The 14,430-nt window shown below is 37.6% G+C and overlaps 1 protein-coding gene across 2 annotated transcripts in view; it reads right to left on the reverse strand.

Moving 5' to 3' along the window:
* Positions 1–685: 685 nt before the first annotated feature.
* Positions 686–14,430, reverse strand: part of IPO5 (importin 5) — a 40,607-nt gene continuing 26,862 nt past the window's right edge. The window contains exons 14-26 of one of the 2 annotated variants that reach the window (XM_027115953.1): positions 14,153–14,371; positions 12,990–13,073; positions 11,903–12,035; positions 11,694–11,815; positions 10,135–10,231; positions 8,782–8,954; positions 7,446–7,557; positions 7,305–7,360; positions 6,143–6,265; positions 4,868–5,087; positions 4,046–4,274; positions 2,606–2,747; positions 686–2,019 (exon numbers count right to left, since the gene is read on the reverse strand). In XM_027115953.1, the coding sequence (XP_026971754.1) occupies positions 1,933–2,019; positions 2,606–2,747; positions 4,046–4,274; positions 4,868–5,087; positions 6,143–6,265; positions 7,305–7,360; positions 7,446–7,557; positions 8,782–8,954; positions 10,135–10,231; positions 11,694–11,815; positions 11,903–12,035; positions 12,990–13,073; positions 14,153–14,371 (1,797 nt within the window). In that variant the 3' untranslated portion in view covers positions 686–1,932. The remainder of the gene's footprint in view (positions 2,020–2,605; positions 2,748–4,045; positions 4,275–4,867; positions 5,088–6,142; positions 6,266–7,304; positions 7,361–7,445; positions 7,558–8,781; positions 8,955–10,134; positions 10,232–11,693; positions 11,816–11,902; positions 12,036–12,989; positions 13,074–14,152; positions 14,372–14,430) is intronic. The other variant, XM_027115954.1, reaches the window with a different exon arrangement.

The raw sequence follows: 14,430 nt of genomic DNA on the forward strand, positions 1-14,430 counted from the left end.
ACTCTCCGAAAACTATGCACCCATCTTCTGACCATACTTCCATCTCAACTTAGGTGAGCACACCACATTTTTAACATTTTAAGTAGTGTAATAAATTTTAAAAAAGCAAACCTGAATTGCTCCAGTTGTTTGGCATCAGCACACGAATGGGATTTCCAAGCAGCATTCTATCTCAGGAAGTACAGAGGGGTCGAACTACCACATTTTTACTCCGACAGGAAGACAGAATATAAAGCAGGTTCAAATTTCCCCACACACGTTGAGCGTCACACAGGTACCCACTGAAAGCAATGATCTTACTAGAGAAGTCACTCAACATGGTGTTTGTCCTGCGAGATACCAAAGCTTCTGGGCCGGAAACAAAATATATGTGAGGGGTATTTGCCCCCAACCAAACCATCTTAATATAATTTATTCTACTTTCCATTCCATTTCAGATTTAGTTTTTTTTTTTTCCTTTTTTCTTTGCGGTACGCGGGCCTCTCACTGTTGTGGCCTCTCCCGTTGCGGAGCACAGGCTCCAGACGCGCAGGCTCAGTGGCCATGGTTCACGGGCCCAGCCGCTATGCGGCATGTGGGTTCTTCCCGGACCGGGGCACGAACCCGCGTCCCCTGCATCGGCAGGCGGACTCTCAACCACTGCGCCACCAGGGAAGCCCTAGTTTTAATAAAGTAATGCAAATCATTTAAAGAAAAAACCTTTAATTTTAAATTCTGATCTAGGCATAAAATTCATTTTTGTATCACGGTTAAATTCAGTACAAACTATAAAAATGTTAACACTGGAGTTTCAACAGAAATCTAATAAGACCTCTTAGAAAAATTATTTAAAGAAACAACAGCAAGTCATTTACTGCTATGAGGTTAATACATAAAGAAAAACACATTCACACATTTTACTGAGTTTATCAGTAAATAATTTTAGCCATAATACTTATCATAAAATTAAAAGTTGCATGTGGCTCCACAGCAATTACAATTTGCAATAAAAATACTAAGCCAAGTCTTTTTTTCTAACAGGAACAATGCTAGCTTTAAAACGACTGAAGTCTGCACACCAATTGTGAACAGAGTGGGTGTATCATAACTTAGTTTAAATTAAAGTGGAAGATGGTAAAAACTAGATGCTTTTAACTTTGAATTGCACGAGGAAAATATCAGGGGGAAACAAAATTCAGAGCCATCCTTATTCCTTTAAAAAATACTAGATTATTCTTATATTAAAAACATTAAATGAATCAAAGCCAGACAGTACTAAATTTTTACACAAACTTCTTTCGTATTTCAACGTTGTTTATTGAGGAGTGAATGAGACTACTGCCAGACATGCCAACGACACTTCACATTCAAGGGCTGGAAGCTGAAAAGCTTTCCAAACTGAGTCACTGCATAAGCCTTTTGGGGAAAAGAATCGAAAGTGACATAAAATAACATCTTCATGCTTGTTGTTTTTGTCTTCAGCTTTTTTTCAATTTTTGGATCTACTAGTTTGCTGGGTAAAAGGCTTCTTTCTACCGTACAGAAAGACTCACACTCCAATTAATAGAATTAACACTAGGTGTACAGCAACTTGTTTCAACACACATCTAATGTTGAGGAACTGATCTTAAAGCTGTTTTGTCTTAAATCTCCTTATATCTAGTGAGAAAATTTAATTTCCCTTTCACCTTCACATGGGTGGGTTATACCAATAGAAAAATACTCTTCAGTGCTACTGCAGGGCTCATGGGACTTCCTCAGTGGTGTGCGAGAAATCCACTTAAACACCATCCTGAAACCCAGGGCTTCTCTTCCTGCTGTTGTGGCTTTGCAGAAGAATGGCCTACACACAACTCTACCGTTCTCTTTTGCTCAAAAACAAAACAAAGAAACCTAAACAAAAGGGTAAACGTTTATTTGGAGTTAGTTTTCTGGTGGTGATATTAAGGCCCTTCAGGCAGAGTTCAGGAGCTCCTGTATGGCTGCCTGCTGCTCGGGACTGAGCTGTGCTATGCATTCAGTCCACAGTCCTCCAGAAGTCTAGGGAAAGAACATTGTCACACATTTAGATTCGGCGAAAATGGTCACTGGGAAGTATCTTAATAATCATCATTAGGTAGACTGAAATAATGCCAAAATACCTTCTTTCCAGTAGATTAGCTTGATGAACATCATTGTAAAAGCAAGAAATCTTTTCATTTCTATAAAGTTTATTTCATTTACAGTAAGTTTTCTCATTTTTGCATTGATAAAGCTACACTTTAGCTGACACGTTCAGGTAATCTATACACATGAATTTAGGTAGGAAAAGTCATTGGTAGCTGACAGTTTTATTACTATTAAAATCTCATGTTTTTTTCTTCACAGATATGCAGAAAAACTACACAATGAGTATGTGCTAGTCTCAGATTTAAGATACAGGTTTTAGTTTTAATAGTGAGAATATATGGGTAGATTATAATAAGTATAATCCATTTGAGGCTTGATGACAAGAGAATATAAAAATGAAATTTCCTTAGCTAGTTGGATTTCTATTTCCTTCCTCTAATAGAGAAGAATATGAAAAAAAAGCCAAAACCAAGTAATTTTTTAGTTCTTCTTCCCCAGTTTAACCAAACCAGCTTACCTGCACTTGGCGAACTACATTAGCCAGACGTTTGGCACAGGGATCTTCATGTTTAATTGCCTCATGCATTTCTCCTTCTGCAATTATACTGAATATTTTGGGCAGATTGGTATTGTTAGGGCCAAGAACGATTGGGTGATTACTGAAAAAAGAAAGAGAAGACAACCACTGTAAATGAAAATTATAATAGGAAATCACTGAAGCACTCATACTTTTCTACACCTTTCCCCCAACACTGAATTTTGTTATTATGTCTTTATACAATGATTATGTACTCACTAAAATCAACTGCCTTTTAGATTCAGTAGGAGGAAAACCAGCTAATTTTACTTATTAGCTTTTCAGTTTCTTCCCACGTAAATTTTATATATATATGTTAAAAAAAAACCCAAGATATTACTAAGAACAGTTCCTTAACACAAATTTTATTTAGACACTGCAGAATGGTTTCTGAAGTAAACCTGAAGTTCAAAAAGATAATACAGGCATTCTAAATGTAAGCCGGGAAATAAGCTCCAGTCAAGTTTAATGGAAAGAAGCCTAACGGTGAATCTAATTAGAATCCCAGCGTTTTTCATTAAGAAAATTCCAGAGTAGTCATCTCCAAGGGAGGTGACTGAACAGCGTGATGGAGAAGTGGCCACTGCAGAGGCAGGCGCCGGTAGGCGTCTCCAGGATGGCTGCTACATTCCTTAATGATGATGTGAAGACTCCCAGTATTTGTGTGAATGAGAACTTAAACAGGCATGAGGGAATATAGCCATTGGCCTGTTTCTACAAACTCCAGGAGATGAGTGGTTGTAGCCGTTGGATTTATTTATGAACTAGAAGGAGTAATTAATAGTGCCAGAGCCCAGATGCAGTACCTAGGGGAACTTGGACTTAGAAAAACAGACCACCAATGAACATGCCTTTGATTTGATAGCTTCTATAACCTCCAAGGTTGCTGCAATTCTTAGCTATACTCACAGGCATAAAATAATACTATTAATGACAGAGGTCTGGGGCCAGATCCTGACTGCCCGTCTGGTATATTTCCCTTGTACCACTGATTTTTTAATCCAAAGAAAAACACTAGTATTTCAGAGGGTCAAAAAATAGTACTAACAATGTTCTTTGATCCCATTCTACTAATGAATGGTATGTCAATTATACCTCAGTAAAGCTAGTGAGTGAATGGATGAATGAATGAGTGGGGTGGGAGACAGAACAGAACCTTCCTTGAACATCACATTCTATAATGATCTGTTGAACTGAGTTCCATAAAGAATAACTCAAAATTAGATGTGCTTATACGGCACTCTTAACTGTGATACGGCGGCTTCTTAACCTGATTTATAAAGACAGTATTATTATAACCTATACACCTGGAAGCTGTGCACAGGAAGCACTGTGTTACGTGAAGGGAAGGAAATAAGGCCTACCTGTCCCATTTCTTACCTTTCAATCAGGTCGCAAAGATAATTGAAAGTCTGAACAGCTTCTTCTTTATCCTCATGTAGTGGAAGCCAAGACAGCCAATGTGGGAGGACTTCTTCAACGTTCACACAATCAGGCTTGAACTTCATAATTTTCCCTACTGCCGAGATGCAGTTCTCTGTAGCATTGATATTTTCTTTGGTCTTAGAATCAGCAGACTGAATAACTCTTACCAGCAGTGGAAGTGCTTCTAAAATAAGCATTTGAAAAAAAGTCATTTAAAGTCTCACATTTTCATGCAAATGCCCATAAATATTTCTTATCTCTGGTCCAGGTATGAATTATAGTGAGGCAATGTTCAAGTGCAAGAAATGTTTGTTTTTGTGACTACAGAACCAGACACGGGGAAAGGGGGGTTGCCCTGGCGTGCTCAGGAGCACCTGCACCCCACTAATCTGTAGGCCCAGGAGGTTAGCAGCCTCCAGATTCACACTCCTGATCACCTCGGTGTACCGCAGCTTCTGAAAGCCGCCCAGCTATACTCCCGTGCTGAACTTACAGGGACGCCAACATGTTTTAAAAGTATGCCCTCCAAGCCCCAAGTGGACTGTACCCTGGGACTGAGGTGAGGAGGCTGTGGCCCCACTCAGATTTCACTTCCATTTCTACGAGCATGAGGGCGGTAAACTCCTAAGTGCTACAGTAAGGTGTTTGAAAAAGGAAAAGAGAATGAAGCAGTGTATGTTTGCCGGGGCGGGCGGTGTGCGGGGGTGGGGGGGAAGCAAGGCAGGGATAACAGGGATGCCTGGGATGAGATGCACATAACGTAACAAACAAAAGTACCTGTACAAAAAGGACGATAGTTGTCTCCGCCGTACTGTGCCATGACTCCCAGGCCATACGCAGCTGCTTGCCTGACTTCTGGGCTGCTGTCACATGTGTATTGGAGCATTGGCCTTATGAAATATTCTGCATATTTAAATGAGGCTGGACTACAGTGTTCTATGACATCATCAAAGATGCACAAGCCCCACTGTCTATCTGGCCACGGTCTATGTAGACACTACAAAAGAGATACTCCTTTAAGCTTTGACTATTCAGATGAATGTGGTGCTGGAGTTTTTACGGCCAGCCACTTTGACAGACATTACTGTGGCAAATGTTGTCTGACATATTGTTTCAACAAACCAGAAGTCACTGTGTATTAGTTAATAAAAGACATGAACTAATGGAACAACAACAAAAAGAGATCGTAAAGAAACACTTATTCACTATAGGCTGTCATCTTACATGGATATTCCTGATATAGGTAATGAAAAAGAACACAGTAACAATCAGTTCTTGTGAATAACAACCCTCAAAGTACTACATAGATTTAATAAAGTATAGGTTTAAAAGACTTGGGTGATTTGTTATAGAATTCCACAATCTGACATTACCAAGTACCAGGAAGAACTGACAGCAGCAGCTATGTATATACATTTACTTTACAAAAAAGATAATGGCAATGCTATATTTAAAAAACACAACAATGGTAAAAGCTGCAAAGATTTAACTTTATAGTACTGATTCAACAGGATGTCATATGGGCCTAAATCATTTAAAAAAAGACACTGCAGTACTAAATATCATAAAACACAAAATTGAAATCCAAAAAAACCCCATAAATATCTGATGACTGCTTATAATTTATAATACATTTTAAAAATTGAATATATAAGGCTATCATCCAGAATCTGATTGCTGGTGGTACATAGTAGGGATCAAAACGGAATTTTCTAGTGTCTACTGAAAAACAAAAACCTGCAACCATTTTTTTTTCCATTTGTTAATTCAGCAGGGTATAGATAATCTGAAATAAAAAAAATCAGTTCTATGCCTTCAGACTGTATTATAAATTAGTTGAACTATGGAAAACCTAATTAGTAAACTTCAAGCATATACTGAAGGAGAAAATATCCAGGGCAATGCAATAAACTTGGTAAATTAAAGAGGTACAGTGGAAACCATGATTTCTATGATCCATTCTGACTTGAAAGTGTTAAGTTTTCAAATGCTGTAAGGAAAGATTTCCAGGTCAACTATCTAAAATAATTGTCAAAAAGAGGTAACACTTACAATTAGGTTGACAATTAACGGAAGCAGCTGTTCAAACCACGGTAACACTTTTTCCTTGTAGCTACTGAATATTGAGTGTAAAATGTCTGACACTTTGGTCAGAATATAAACATCATTATCATCCTAAAAAAAACAAACACATACATACCCATATGTATTTAAAAAGTATCCCTACTATTATTAATAGTAACATTTATTATACAAAACATAAGAGAAGTACAAAATTAAATTTCTCTTCACTTTCTTAAGGGCATAGCAAGAGTCCAGAAACTGAGGTCACCCCAGTGATGTCTCTTGTCTGGCTATGGAAAGAAAGGAAGGAGTGTGGTAAGTATTGCACTTATTGCAAATACTTTTCTTGGAATATATTCAAAATATACAGTTGAAAAATTAACCCAAATCTCAAAGATCTGAAACAAAAGTGATTTTACTTTACTATTTTTTTGTTTTCTGCAAGAATGTTTCTGGTTTGGGAGCAGGATGGTGGGGAGATTTGTTATCTACGTCCCTGGGAACAATGTGTGTGTCAGCGTGTGAGCACCCTGCAGAGGACTGGGATGGCCGGCACATGTCAGCACCGGCCCACCAGATGGCCACATGCCACGTGACAGACCCTAAACACACAGCTGAAATATGTTTGATGGCATCAAGTGGTTTGATGGTGAGAGAACTGACTAACAATGTCAAGAATTGTGTCAACCACTGCATGCATATTATTTATGGGGAAATTTGCACAATTCTGTGGTCCAGTGGAAAGACAGCTGGCGTTATACAAAGATCTGGCCTTAAGCATGAGACTGTCGACAGTGCGGCTGTAGGCAGTCATTCAACATCTGAGTTTGAGTTCACTCATCTTTAAATGGCGAAAGCACCACCAAATACACAAGATCGTAGTGAGAGCAGAAGAAAATACGAGGTGAGCTCCAAGGTGCTTTCATATGTGAGGCCATTGCAACAAAATACACACAAAGCATCCAAAACACAAATCAGCTAATTTCAAATGACTTAGTCTCTAAATTAATCAATGAAATACATGTCAGATTTTTCTACTAAAGATTAATAAGAAGTACATCTTATGAGAAGTCAGATGAATCGGAAACTTAAGCATTATCCTCCAGATGCAAATGGTCGTGTAAATTAAGTTCTAAATGGAATAATTTACCTCATCTTGTAGTGATTCTTCCACCTGTTCATCATAGTCTTCATCTTGTCTTTTAACTAAAACACACCCAAATAAATGTCTTTAAATGGTCGCCAAAATGGTCAAGGATTACATTCAGAAATAAAAGCATGGAAAACTTACCTTGCCGCAATTCTTGATTTTTAAAATGTTCTTCAAGTTTAGCTTTCAATATACCTCCCAACTCTTCAAAGTGTTCATTATTAAGGCATCCATCTCCCATGACTTCAATGCACTAAAACGAGGTTGAGGAAAGAAAGCAACTCATAAGATTTAAGTGTTTTTGGAGTCAAAAGTTAAACTCCATTAAGAATCAGAGGGAGGGACTTCCCTGGTGGCACAGTGGTTAAGAATCCACCTGCCAATACAGGTGACCGGGTTCGAGCCCTGGTCCGGGAAGATCCCACAAGCCGCGGAGCAACTAAGCCCGTGCGCCACAACTACTGAGCCTGCGCTCTAGAACCCGCGAGCCACAGCTACTGAAGCCCGTGCACCTAGAGCACGTGCTCCACAACAAGAGAAGCCACTGCAATGAGAAGCAGCAACAATGACCCAACGCAGCCCCCCAAAATACAAAAAATCAGATGGAGGTGTGAGAAAAATTAACATAACTCAGTACCCTGGAAGATTAATGATTAAATGAGTAAATCCACTTGGTTTGTATTTGCTACGATGCCAGTATTTTAAAGAGAAGAATTTAAAAAATATTTTTCCTTTAAACACGTCCTGAGCACGTCTTAAGTGCCAGGAATTACGGTGGATGCTGCGGATTCAAAGATGGAAAGGACCAGCTTCTAAGGAGCTCAGTTACTACATGCATACTCTGTACAAAGATGGCGCTGGAGAAAGGCTATTATAGGTGGAGGGAATGATACAGGCAAAGACATGGAAGCATGCGGTCTTTGGAAAAATAAAAGAAAATCTGAACTTCAGGAGCGTAAATGGGGACAAATAAAGAATTTTTAAACCAAACTGTGGAGCAAGCTATGGAGCTGTGAGCAATGGAGATGACCAAGAATATGAGAAGGGGAGTGACTCAAAGAGCAAGTCAATGCTTGAGGAAAGGCGAATGAACTATGAGCAAAAGAAGGAATGGCTTCTGGAATAGACCAAGTGAGGCTCTTTCAACAGCAAAAAGAAGAGATACGGCAAAAAACAGAAGGGAATTTAGGGGAGAGAGAACAGGACAGAAACTAGACATGACTTGGATGATGACAGCCAAGTTTCTGTAGTTGGATTACCAGGTAATGATGATGGAAACTAATGAAGACCAGAATACAAGAAGAGCTACTCTTGAAAAGAAAGAAAAACAAAAAGAGTGAAAGCACCAAAATATTAAACATTTTTGACAGAAAAAGAAAAATTTCTGTTACAGCATAAAAATAAATCCCATTTATTTAGCCAGACTAATAAATGGACACACAGTCTTATACATATTTTTGAAGAGAAAAATATTTACCTTTGCAAAAGAGTGCATTATTTCTGAGAGGACATCTGAATCTGGTTCTGTGCCAATGGCCTTGATTAGAGCATCACACATAAAATGCCACATCTGTGTGAGATACTCAGGACCACGAACTCTTGCACATTCCAGGAGAAGAGGCATGGATTCTGCTGCTGCCACTCGAACACGTTTTATTGTTAAGGAAACGTACTCACTATCCTCAGATTACATTTAGTGTAATCACTATCCTCAAGATTGTGGAGTGCTAGGCAACTTCTGTTTATCTAAGACTGCTCTCCAAGAGCTTGTGTTAAACATAACCTGCGTATAAAAACAGAAGTCTCCCTGTCCCCAAGACGTACCTCCTGTCTTTTCTGTCACCTACAATATAACAGGAATGAAGGCTCAAATGTAACCCCTAAACATAAAAATGACTGAGGAAGGACCTGGGACCTCTCACAGTATGTCTCAGAATGTACCTATCCCCAAATTTGAGGTAATGCATGCTTCTAACAAATGCAACCGAAGCAATGACTTTACTAAAGAAAACTACTGAGGATCTGTTCCTGAATCAGCCTCTTCAGTTTTCGATAAAGATGAGTTGCCTCTCCCTATCTAACATCATTTCTAAAATAAGGTCTTGAGACTTCTTCTTAAAAATAATTCTGGTCTGTCTTCAGGCATTATGGGAAGTCTGCTGGGCAGAAGTCATCTTCTGTAAAGGATGCCGCTGCAGGATACTGCATGAAGAACTACAACAAAGTGGCTCTGGAGCCAGGCAGTTTTGGGTCCAGGCTCTACCATTCCATTGGGCTGTCATTTTTTTTAACTCATTTACGGAAGTGTGTGTATGCGCACACGAAATGGCATAAAAACCTACCTATACATATTAATTACAACTACCATTATATTGAGGAGGAAAACTGTTTCATACAGATTTACCAAGAGACATTTCTCTCCAGAGGTATTATCCACATTTGAAATGAGCTATATAGAAAGTTAAGTACTATAAGTTGGTCTCTAACTTTGTTAAAAGGTCTTGCTTAACATCACCAAAAGATATTTGGGAAAAGCAGCAATTATACACAACCATAAACATTTGCTAATAAAATAACAATCCTTAAAGCTCTTCAGTGCTCCACAGAGAACTGTCAACTAGAGGATAGTTGACATTTTCTTTTTCATGTTTTCGGCACAAATGAAACAAAGGCACTTGCAAAGAACCAAGTTTATAACCTGAAACCACTGTCAGTGCAAACAGAATACTGGTGATGTACGCTTACTTCGGTTAGCACAAAGTCTAATACTTCAACAGCCTACAATTTAAGTAAATCTAGTAATGTTTTCTGTTCAAAAATTATAGGATATCATCATGGAAATAAAATTTCAGTAGAGGGACCATGAGTTTCACAACCTGTTCCGTGTACTCCACAAAGCCTTCTTTTAATTCCTTAGCATAGCAAACCTGAAACCAAAGTATTTGAAGAGAAAACAAGACCCATGTTAATTTTGATGTATTAATATTTATTAACAAACTGCAAAACCATGAGGACCACAGAATGTTATATCCTAACTAGAGCTAACTACATTTAGAGCTGTCTGCAGGACTGTGAAATTAGTCTTTTAACTAAAGGGAATTGTAAAATGGGAAAGGACCATGAAACGACTGTAGTATATATTGTCATTCGAAGGGGGGAATACTTCATATTCTTATTTTGTAGGGGGGAGAATTTAGCAAAAGTTTCAGCACTCTGAAAATACTTCAAACAAAAGATGCCACTTAATTAAGGCAACCTAAAATTTAAAAAAAACTCAAAAAACCTGAAAATGTAATCACAGCACATCACTTCTATAAATCTGCAGCAAACAGGCTTATGCTATTCTGAATTTTAAAAAAATCATTTCAACAGATGAAACAAAAAATTGTTGTCTTAATATAATTGTTTCTTTATTCTCTTTCACTACATGAAAAGAGTTGGTAATTTTGTAGAAGATGTTACATTTATATTTGTTCTCAAGTTGAGCGATACTACAGAAAATCCAAATTGTTTATAAATTATAGGTAATTAAGTACTGGTAAGAGTAAGTTTAAGAAATATATGTTTAAATGAATTAGAAAACACAATACTAATACAAAATAAAATTTAAGCCATTAACTTTTATTTAGGCTTACTTAACTGCTAGATTTGTAATATACCATAATCTCTTTTTAAAATACTTTTTTATTGAAGTTTAGTTGATTTACAATGTTGTTACCAAAATCTCTTAATTCTATTTGTAAAAAAACAAAAACAAAAAACTCTCACTGTCTACAACACATGCTCGTGAAGGTTTAAAAAAGGAAACTCAAAGAGAATATACATAGACCCCATAATACCACAAGAAATAATCACCGTAAACATTTTGATTTTCCTACCATGTCTATTTTTTTTAAACACAATGAAATCATACCAACTTTATCTTTAATACTGTGAGCAGATTTCTTGGTCATTCAAAAATATTCCTTAGCCACTTACTGTACACTAAACACAAAACAGGCAAAAATCCTTCCCCCTCAGGTAGCTTTGTAATGGCTACGTAATACTCCAGGGCATGGTAATTACTGATCATCTTCCTAACAATAGTTATTTGGGCTATTCATTTTTGTTGTTGTTGTTATTAAAAACAGCACTAGTAATGAAAGGTTTTATCCACATTTCTTTAGGATGGAAATCCATAAGTGGAAATGTTGGGTCTAAAGGTTTCTATATTTATTAAAGAATACATTCCTGGCCCTTCAAAATAAGTTCTTCAGCATCCGTGAAAAGCACTCCTATGAAATACATATATATAATATACATAAGTATATATATAATGAATTATATACATATACATTATATGTATTCATTATGAGAACTTGTAAAACAAAGTTCAGTAAACATAATTACCAGCATCTGACAAGCAGTTGACTTTTCTTCCAGTCCTGCAGTTTTAATACCAAAACTTTGCTGATCTCCAAGGTTCACAAATTCCCAACCATCATCATCACTCATGTTCTCCATGTCTTGGGCTATTAACGAAGAAGCAAGAAAATTCATGTTAAAAATGGTAACAAAGAGAAATTCTACAACTGCCATGTCCGCATGCAGACACCTACTATCTAAAAGGGCCACTTCAGGCTTAATCGAAGCCGTCTTCAGTAGCGGTCCCATGACCACTGGAAGGTACTGCTGAAATTCCTTCCCAAGGATTTTGCACATTCTGGCCCATGCTGAGATCATGTAAGAGATCTGGGGAGAAAAATTTAAAATTAAATTAAAAGTGATTTTTAATAAAAAGTGGATAAATAAGACATAAAGAAAGCCCCTTCCCTGTTTCATGGAAATAATGTTTTTACATTCATGGCTCTTTAAGCAATAAGTGCATTTTCTAAGGTCACATACTTAAAATGTTCAGAAACCATGGAAAATCACTGTGAACTTCTACACTAGGATACAGACAACAGCTGAGGCAAAAGAGCCCAGGACCCTGTCTTATTTTTTCCTACTTTCAAGAAACTATATATTTCAAAATATATAGTTTTCTCTAACAGCATCTGAATCATTTAACAAAGCCCACTTAAACATATCAACCCCTAAGCACTAATTTTCTTGAAGGCAGAAACTTACCTTACTTTGTCTACTGACTAAAGTTCCATTCATTAAACACTAAATACCCCTTTCTCCTAGCTGTTGAAGTTTTCTGTGTAAGGGGTTGTCCACATTTAAGACACCTCTTCTACTACTACTGTGTTTACAAAGACTTAATCTACCTACAGAGAATCTGGTTCCAATTCATCCCCATGGCCCCAAAAGTGATTTTTACCCTCCAGCAACCATCTATATATTTGTCTATTTCACATGCCTGCATGTGAACCTGAATTCGGCAACAGACCTGAAGCCACAACCGTATGAAGGAAAACCGGAGCTGTGCCTATGGATGACGCTGCTCAAGGAGAGTGAAGAGGTAAGAGAGCCTGGCATGACAGAACCCCAACGGAACCAAAAACTAGTCAGAAGAGGAGCAGCCTGGAATGGACCGAGGGAAAAATGGTGTGCCAAGTAGAAGGAAAATCAGTGAAGAATGTCTCTGAAACCACGGGTTGATATTATCACAAGAAACCTATTACTCGATTTCTTTTTTAAATATATGTAACCCTGAGCTATCGACCAAAAGGATGCAAGCGCATGTGAGGGCTGCTTTACCTGAGGGTCATCATCTTCCATATCACTGAAGTCTGTCTGCGTCTTCAATAATAGCTGCATCACATCTGATGCGTCTTGCATGAACTGGAAGGAAATATTTGGGGAAAAAAGACACTAATATTACTCATGTATATCACATCAGAAAGGCACTACTGCCACCCAATTTTTGTTTCTTATGTAATAATAAAACTTTCCCCCCAAATCTATTACATTTCCCACACGGGTTATAACCCCTCAGATAAAAGTATTATATTGAAAATTTTTCATCTATATTGCAATGGACTTAGTGCTTTTTCTAGAAAAATACGTTTTCCAGTGAAGGTCAAAATGAATTGCAGTATAAAGATAGTTCTAGTGGCATCAAGTTTTGGTCCATGGCTTATGTATTTCCAGCAGTAAAAAGATAATCCAAATCCAGAAAGACAATTTTGGGTTGTTCCACAGAACTATATGATTTTCATTTAACTCTCTGCGAAGTTCTGGCAATCTCCACTGTATAAACTGTTTCAAAAATAGTTTGAAAGCCAAAATGCAGAGAACAGAACATAAAAATGTTTTATTGGTTAGTTTCTCAGCGTCTCCCAGAAAACAGTTTATAAGATAATAATGCTGGTTTTGGAGGAAATCAGAGAGAAAGGTTCTATATTGAAAGCTCTGAGAATCAGAACATGAGGGGCTGATGACAGAGGAGCTTCTTCTGAATTAGCTTTGACAGGTCTGAGACGTTAGCTGGGAAGAAAAACACACTGGCCCACCGTCCTTGCTAATTATTTTCTGAAGAACTACATGCATATAAATTTCTCTTGGGACACTCAATGCTTTTTGGATTAACAGAAAAGCAACTGGAATGTTCCCAAGCACATGTTCAAGTGGGCGAAACTAAACATATGGGTCTTGAATTCCACAAGCCTCCATAGAGACAGACTGTACCCATAAGAGAAGGTTTCAAGAGCATAACTGAGTTAAGAAACCTTAATATTAGCGATGAAAAAATGAAGGAAACAATTTATTTATATATAAAATTAAAGTAATATGAGAGTAAGATGATGGGAAAAAACAAGTATCCAGAAAACCATTTATCAGAAGGAAAAAACCCTCTGGTACCCTCAGTGCCTCCGTAGCCAAATTCAAACAAAAAATTCGACGTACTACAAATCACGTACTTTTTCCTTCCCAACAGCCAGACCAATGAGGCTGATGCATTCAATAGTTTTTCCTCTGAGAAGTCTGAGCTCCTTTTGAACTGCATTCTCAACAATGTGCTTCAGTGATGGCATAAATAAGTCATAGTAGGGGACAAATTTTTCTTCTGCAGTATCTGCAACTGATGCGATAGACGTCACAACTTGTTCCAAAACTAACTTGGTGCCTTTCTGAATCAACTAGAAGGAAGACACACAACAACCACACAAATGAGAACATGGAAGAAACACTCCCTGAA

Source organism: Aethalodelphis obliquidens, unplaced genomic scaffold (genome assembly GCF_003676395.1).
Source record: "Aethalodelphis obliquidens isolate GAN/ISIS:26980383/991018 unplaced genomic scaffold, ASM367639v1 scaffold15, whole genome shotgun sequence".
Lineage (NCBI taxonomy): Eukaryota > Metazoa > Chordata > Mammalia > Artiodactyla > Delphinidae > Aethalodelphis > Aethalodelphis obliquidens.